This window comes from Miscanthus floridulus, chromosome 11 (genome assembly GCF_019320115.1).
Source record: "Miscanthus floridulus cultivar M001 chromosome 11, ASM1932011v1, whole genome shotgun sequence".
Taxonomy (NCBI): Eukaryota; Viridiplantae; Streptophyta; class Magnoliopsida; order Poales; family Poaceae; genus Miscanthus; species Miscanthus floridulus.
This window is the reverse complement of record NC_089590.1, coordinates 79224982-79232417: the sequence shown is the minus strand read 5'-3', so window position 1 is coordinate 79232417 and position 7436 is coordinate 79224982. Positions and strand designations below refer to the sequence as shown.

Here is a 7436-nt window from a genome sequence, read left to right as displayed (position 1 = left end):
TCTCTGCTGTGCTAGGTTTGCATTGCATGTAGCCCCAGACCTCAGTACTACCAGTCACTGTAATCATTGGAATCTTGAACATTCGCCTGCATAGTTGCATTGCATCGCGAGGGTGTCCGGCGGTGTTTCTGGTGGTGCCATCGACGAGGCCTTCTCGGCTCTCGTTCTTGCAGGCGTTGCTTGCTGTGCTGTACCGCTTAGTTTAGTGCTTCCGATCCACTTCTGCCAAGGTTGTAATCCTAAAACACTCCTGTCTTAATGAAATACAGGCTTGCTCTTGCTCGCGAAAAAAAAAAGTCTGGAGGACCGAAAGCATGAGAGCTAGGTGGCTGTTTCTTCACTAGATTGGCACGGTACCAGCTTTCTCAGTATATGAGTTTAATTTCAGATTCTGACCCTGTCCGGCCTGGTAAGGCGGGCTCTGTCTCATGGCAATTGGGAGTATTTGCACGGGATCCAGCAGCGATCGTCCTTGTTTTCTTGTGTAATGGAGTACCAGCTGGATAGGATAGCCTGGATTCAGTTAGAGAAAAAAAGATTCCAGAACTAATGACGTCCGGTGGTGCGTAATATTAACTCGTTAAGCGAGGAAACAGCTGGTGAGACACAGAGACAGAGACAGAGACAGAGACAGAGACCGAGACCGAGACCAGGAGAGGCCACATTGGACGTGCCGTCCCGAGATGAGCATAGATGATCAGATGACGATGGCCTCTTGATCGAGCGTCATTGCATATCCAGGGACATCACCTAGCTCCATGGCGGATTAGCAAGCGTTTTAAAGTACCCCGGATTGGCTGGCCCAATGGTGCTGCTTGAGCTCAGCAGACGGAGCCCCCGCCCCCGCCCCCGGCTGAGATAAGAGGGAATCCTCTTGGCTGCAAGATCCACATGGAAAGGGTGGCACGCCAAGCACCAAGCAGGCAGCAGCTGGGCTGAGGGTGGTAGTAGTAGATAAGCGCCCGTTTGTTTAGGTTTGTTTGGCTTATAAGTTGTACTTTTTCAGTCAACGAACAATATTTTTCTCTCACACCAAATTAGCTAACAGTACTTTCAGCCATAGCTTATGAGCCAAATAAGCCTAAACGAATAGGGCGAAGATAAACAAGCGTACGTGCACTTGGTCGTTGGATCGCCTCCGCTTGCCTCCTCTCTCTGTCTCTCTTTGTCCTGTGCCAGGCAGCCAGGGAAGCGAACGCGATGATGGTCACCAGACACCAGTTGTTATTTTCAATCTGTTCGTTGAGTATGAGTTGAGCCGCCGGCTTGCAGCTTGCAGGCACTCTGTAGTCTAGCTTGCGAGGCGTGCGTGACGTCAATTGGGCTGGCATTTTCCTATACGAAAAGCAGCTGCAGACTTTGGAAGTCCAAGTCGGACTGGTTGACCGTGCCGATGGATGTCTCTTTCCCGTGCGTGCATGGCTCCAGAAATTGAAACCGCCTGCCTACTTTCTACTGCATGTAGTACTTTTTTCTTGCCAAACAATTTTTTTGCTCTTGATTTAATGATGCACTGCCGGACTTCTCCTTTTTCTTCACTCAACAAAAAGGAAGTACAGTAATACCGGTGCACTGGTACTGATGGAGTTTGACCGTGACCTGGCCGGCCGAGGCTTTGCCCCCACAAAATTAATCTGGAATAATCAACAACCGTGCTGAACTGCATTAGCTATCCTGATCACTCACTCATCCAGACATCAAGTGTCAAGAAGGCTGCCAGCTCATATTGAAGTTGAAATAAACACCCTTGAGATGAGGCCTTGAAGTTGAAGAGGATTATTGTATGGGCACGCACGCACGCACACGGCTGCCTGCCTGCCGCCGACGCAAAAAAAATCTTTTGGAGATCCAGCCGGTTACATCAGGGCGCGCGAGTTTTCTTTTCCAGCTTTAAAGCCAGTCGTCGAGGTGGCGATAAGGATGGCCGGCCTGCTGCTGCCTTTTGAACGGGGCCATTGCTGATCTCTACGTACACGCCATCCCGGCCATTGTTTAGTGGCTGAAATTAAAAGGATCCGGTCTCTGATCATTTGGAACGGGACACGGAATGATTCACCACTTCTTAATCGTCTCTTTAGACCTCGCACTACTGTTGACCGGTACTGCGAGCAACAATTAACTATGCAGAACCGACGAGCGCTTTTGTGATTTATTATTATGTGAAAAAAATTGCACCGACGGGCTGAGATTAAACAAACATTAACCGAGCTTCACATCACGGTTATTAGCGCGTCCGCACTGCAGCAGGTTGTTGGAGTTGGACCGCAGGAGCGCTTTCTCTGCAGGGGAGGAGGGGGCCGTCCATGCTTATTACCCTGTTCGGCTTACGAGCTTATCCCATGTTCGATTTGTTCGGCTTCTTTTTTAGTTGGAACAGTGTTTTTCTCTCACAACAATTCAGCCGGAACAATATTTTTCAGCCAGTTTCAGCCAAGTTTCAGACCAGCAAACAGAGCCTATGCATAAGCGCTTTGATTAGTTTAGCTATGCTACTGCAGCTTTGTAGGGGTGTATATCTAAACGCAGCTGATGATGCTAACTGCGGAAGTCTGTATACCGCTAGCCTAGCGACGTCTGAAAACACTAATCCCGCCGGAGTTGCTGCAGTGACAAATTTTTCTGCTTTTCACTGCTGCGTAGTAAGCAAATTAAATCAATTCATTCACCAATCCGTTCTTGCCAAACAAATATAGCGACGTGGTGACTCTCTGTCTTCTACTCCTATTGTAATTACTTTGTGTCTGTTCGCTTATTGGTTTCAGCCAGCCCAAACCAGCCAGCCAACAGTGTTTTTCTCTCACAAAAAACTAGCACCAGCACCAACCAGCGAACAGACCCTTTGGCTTTTTCAAGAGGTGCCGGGTGACATGAGCCGCAACAAAATTCCACGCCAAGAACGTAAAGTAGTAGAAACCAACGTGCCGGGCTTTTTGACTTGACACCAACAACATATAAATAAACTAAAAACCCGCACGTATATATAAAATAAATAAAAACCCGCACGTACACACAAGATTGGGCATGATGCAAGACGAAGTGTCCTGAAAGAAACGGCATAGTAAAATAGCAGGCAAAGCAACTCTAAAAGAACCCACGCCACGGCATGCATGATGCACGATGAGTAGAGACGGCCGAGCGGGGCAGGCGGGCAGCCAGCAGCGCATGCGACTTCGAGTCTCTCTACTGTGAAACCATGTGTTTCAGCTAAAGCTACCATATAGTTGTTGATCGTCTAAAAAATACATGAATTCCAACAGATAAAAAAACATGTTTTTTAAGAGAAGCCAGCACATGAATGTTGGCGGTCTAAAACACACACAAATTATAACAGAAAAAATTATGTATTTTACGAGAAGCTAGCACACAAATTCTATCACACACAAAGTGACATTGCAACTAGTATTACCTCAGCATCATATTTCATCACTTTAGATCGACCATCATCAGAACTATTATATTCATTGAAAATCATGTCATTGACGTGCTTGATATGAAGATGCCCAATATCAGCTTCAGAAAAGTTGTCCATCAAATAGACATTTAGCTCCCAAAGCTCTAGATTCTTCGTCGCAAAGATACCACTATCAGTGCTAAAGCTGAAACAAGATATGAGAAATACAAGACAGAATATTATAAGTGTGGGGGTATTAACCCCTATACCCTTACGGCTAAGCTTGGGCTGGCTCGGATCGATGGGTTCAGTCCACCCGAAAGATGACGTGCGGCCCAGTCAACCTGATCGGAGTCCCGCACAAGGAATCAAGACGGATTTGGCGACCAAGCAGGATCCTGGTCGGTTAGAATAGGAATCCTTATCCGGCCAGATATGGCAATTGTAACCGACTAGGATTAGTTTCCAGATCTGTAACCCTGCCCCCCGGACTATATAAGGCGGGCAGGGGACCCCTCTAAAAAAGATCTCTCATTGACATACAGCAATACAAATCAGACGCAGGACGTAGGTATTACGCCTTCTTGGCGGCCGAACCTGGATAAAACCTCGTGTCTGTCTTGCGTCACCGTCTTGTTTGGGGCTTGCGCATCTGTCTGCCGATAATCTACTACCTTGGGCATACCCCTAGGTAGACTGCCGACCATATTTCGTCGACAGTGGCGCGCCAGGTAGGGGGTGTGCGTACCGCTCATCAAGCAAACAAGATGGTCATCGTCTCCGGCTCCATGGCTACACCCAACGGCCTCACGTTCACCGTCGGCCAGATCACCTGGACCACCGGCCCCGACGTCTCCACCACCATGACCGCGGAGGAGGCGTGGATTCAACCCGCGCCGACGACTACTTCACCTGCATCGGCTACGGCTCCGACCACGGTGAACACGATTCCGACCACGGTGAACACGGCTCCGACCACGGTGAACACGGCTCCGACCACGACGAACGTGGCTCCGACCACGATGGATCTGGCTCCGACCACGGTACATCTGGCTCCGACCACGCTTACAGCCACGCCGACAACCCGTCGTCTGCTTCCCCGCTACAGAGGAAAACAGAGAAGGATGTGGCGAAGGATGTGGCGAAGGAACGCCTCCTCGACCGCCCCTGCTCTGTTTGCTCGGCAGTTTCCACCGGGACTTGTCCAACCTCCGGTACGGGCGTCGGAGGATGAAGCGGCATGTTCTCTTCGTCTGTGCTCTGTGTTGCTGTGGTCGGTGCTGTGACCACTGCAGGCACAGAGGAGCCACCCTGCTCCGACGGCCCCACCTGCCTTCTCCTCTTTCGGGGGACGAGCCGGAAGATGTCCGCATCCTCTGCTTCATCGTCCGACTGGGAGATGATGGCTTGGCGACGTTTGCTGGCAGCCGGACGCTTGCCGGCGGCTCTGGTCGAGGCGTCCTCTACGGTCTCGAGTACAGCCCAGTGAACTCCGTCGGTCCTGGCGCTGGTCTGGGCGGTTGGCCCAGTAGCTTGCGGCCACTCTACACCGGGGGGAGGCGACACAAACACTCCTGCCCGGTCACGGCCATCGTACTGAGACACAAAATGAAGGAAAAGACAGTTATTTCCTTGATACAACATGACTTTACAGTTAAAACGAGGCGTCATTTACCTTTGGGGGAGGGCGAGCCAGCTTGAAGGCGTGTTCAATGGCGTTCAGTGCAACATAATTGGGATCGGCCAGGTTGAATAGCTCTCCAATCCTGGCCTTGATCTCCATCTTGTCGAGCGGCTCCTTTCTGGTCCTCGTCGGATCAGCGCCTCCTTGGTACTCGAAGCCAGGGTGAATCCTTTTCTGGCAAGGCTGAATTCTTCGACTGATGAAGTTGCCGACAACACTCGGGCCATCAAGCCTTCCCCAGGGGATCATCCCGAGCAGTTCGGCGATCTGCTCCAAGTTCTCGGGCCTCTCCGACCAGCTGCCTTTCTTCTCTGGAATCAAGCCCACATCGCACAAAGTGATGGTGTTCGGCTCTTCACGGATGTAGAACCACTTCTTGTACCACTCGTCCAACGAGGTGTTCCAGGGGCAGTGCAGGTATTGAGCCTTCATGCCGTCGCGCAGGTTCAGGTAAACGCCTCCGGCGATCTTCGAGCCACCGCTCCCTTTCTTCCGAAGACAGAATAGGTGGCGAAAGAGGTCGAAATGGGGCTGGAAGCCGCCATACGCCTCGCAGAGATGGATGAAGGTGGAGACAAGAAGAATCGAGTTGGGATGCAGATTGCAAATCCCAATCTCGTAGTACAAACAGAGCCCCTGAAGGAAAGGGTGCACTGGGATCCCAAAACCCCTTTTGAAGAAATCTTCAAAGACCACAATCTCACCTGGTTGTGGATCGGGGAAGCTTTCTCCTTCCGGTGCACGCCATCCCGCAAGTGCTTTGTTGTGGAGCACTCCCATGGCGACGAGGTCCTCGATGGTCTGCTCGTTGCTCCGCGACTTCCACCATTCCTTCGCCATGACCCCGCCTTTCTTCTGGGCGTCTCTCTTTGCCATTAGTTCGTCTTTACGAACTGGGTGGATGCGGGAGACCGAGGAGATTGGTGATGATTTTTGGGAATAGGGTTCGGCAGGAGGAAGAAGAAGGTTGCGGCGGCGGATGACAATGGGGAATGGTATGAGTAACTTACCAGATCTGTGTTATATAAAACAAAGAGCACCGTCGTTTCGTCCGCCCGAGAATATTGGGAGTCGTGCGCACGCGCCGCAGACGGTTGTTCACACAACCTCGAAATCTGCGCCAATAAACGCGCTCCTTCGGTAACAGTGTACGCGCCTCTTCGTTGATGGTGTAAGGGGGCCCACACTGACACACCTCAATACAGGTGTCAACCGACTGTTTGCAAAAAAAAAAAAAAAAGAGAGAGAGCATAGAAGACAGAATGACGTACTATACCTATTTACTTTTTTGACCAGACGTGTCAGACTGGGCTTGGCAGAGAATAGAGAGAAGTACACAAAATAATAGTACAAGCAGCGCAAGTGATCGTGGGACTGCCCAGACCACAAAAGTGCTCGGGGACTGCCCAGACCACTAATGTGCTCGGGGACTGCCCAGACCACTTTTGTGCTCGGGGATCGCTCCGACCACGGCTGTGTTCGGGGACTGCCCCGACCACTGCTTGCATAATGGTTCTCCTTGGCTACATGTGATTTGTACTCACATACAGTTAAGAGACTTTTCTTTTAGACCTTGCTACAAGGCTCATACTTCGCCTTCCAGCAAGCTCGGGGACTAAGTGGGCACACTTCACTTTGCGGTGAATGTGTTTGTTTAAATTGACCCCTGTGTTTGAATGATTATGAGGATTATTGGTATGCTCGGGGACTGCCCCGACCACTGCTTGAATAGTGGTTCTCGTTGGCTACATGTGATTCGTACTCACATACAGTTAAGAGACTTTTCTTTTAGACCTTGCTACAAGGCTCATACCTCGCCTTCCAGCAAGCTCGGGGACTACATCGGTACGATGCACCTGCCGGTGCATCTCGTATCGCCTGTACGACGATTGGGTTCTCAACGTAACTGGGAATTCTTTTTAGACCCTGGCACCACGTGCCTACGTCACCTACTACCAGGCTCGGGGACTAAGTGGGCACACTTCACCTTGCGGTGAATGTGTTTGTTTTTCGACCCCTACGCTTCTGATGATCAAAGATCCTACGCTTCAAGACGCACTTACATTTCTTTTCAGAAATACAAGTGGGCACACTTCCTGGGACAGATATCTTTTTCTTTTTTCTTAAGAGCACCATGCATTCTTCGGACAACCTACTTCTCCGGTGATGACGGTGGTCGGAGGCGTCAAGAATTCAAGCCTCGCTTGTCGGAGAAGGTTCAAATGGCGTGTCGCAGCATAATACATGATGCTCGGGGACTAGCTGTGGGGGTATTAACCCCTATACCCTTACGGCTAAGCTTGGGCTGGCTCGGATCGATGGGTTCAGTCCACCCGAAAGATGACGTGCGGCCCAGTCAAC

At 50.6% G+C, this 7436-nt stretch overlaps 1 protein-coding gene across 1 annotated transcript; it reads right to left on the bottom strand.

Annotated features, from left to right (window-relative positions):
• Nucleotides 1-3210: 3210 nt before the first annotated feature.
• On the bottom strand, nt 3211-5609 carry LOC136492262 (uncharacterized). The gene is made up of 4 exons (XM_066488342.1): nt 5067-5609; nt 4592-4987; nt 3407-3562; nt 3211-3306 (listed from the first exon to the last, which is right to left on the bottom strand). Exons 1-4 carry the CDS (start codon nt 5505-5507, stop codon nt 3211-3213), a joined length of 1089 nt encoding a protein of 362 aa, XP_066344439.1. The 5' UTR covers nt 5508-5609.
• Nucleotides 5610-7436: the final 1827 nt, after the last annotated feature.

Excerpts from the sequence above, each read along its gene's own strand:
- LOC136492262 (XM_066488342.1), bottom strand. The coding sequence starts at position 5,507 with ATGAAGGCTCAATACCTGCACTGCCCCTGGAACACCTCGTTGGACGAG. Across the intron at positions 3,563-4,591 it reads CCGTACCGGAGGTTGGACAA|AATCTAGAGCTTTGGGAGCT; the intron begins GTCCCGGTGGAA and ends TTTGCGACGAAG. Across the intron at positions 3,307-3,406 it reads TGATGAAATATGATGCTGAG|ACCGCCAACATTCATGTGCT; the intron begins GTAATACTAGTT and ends TGTGTGTTTTAG.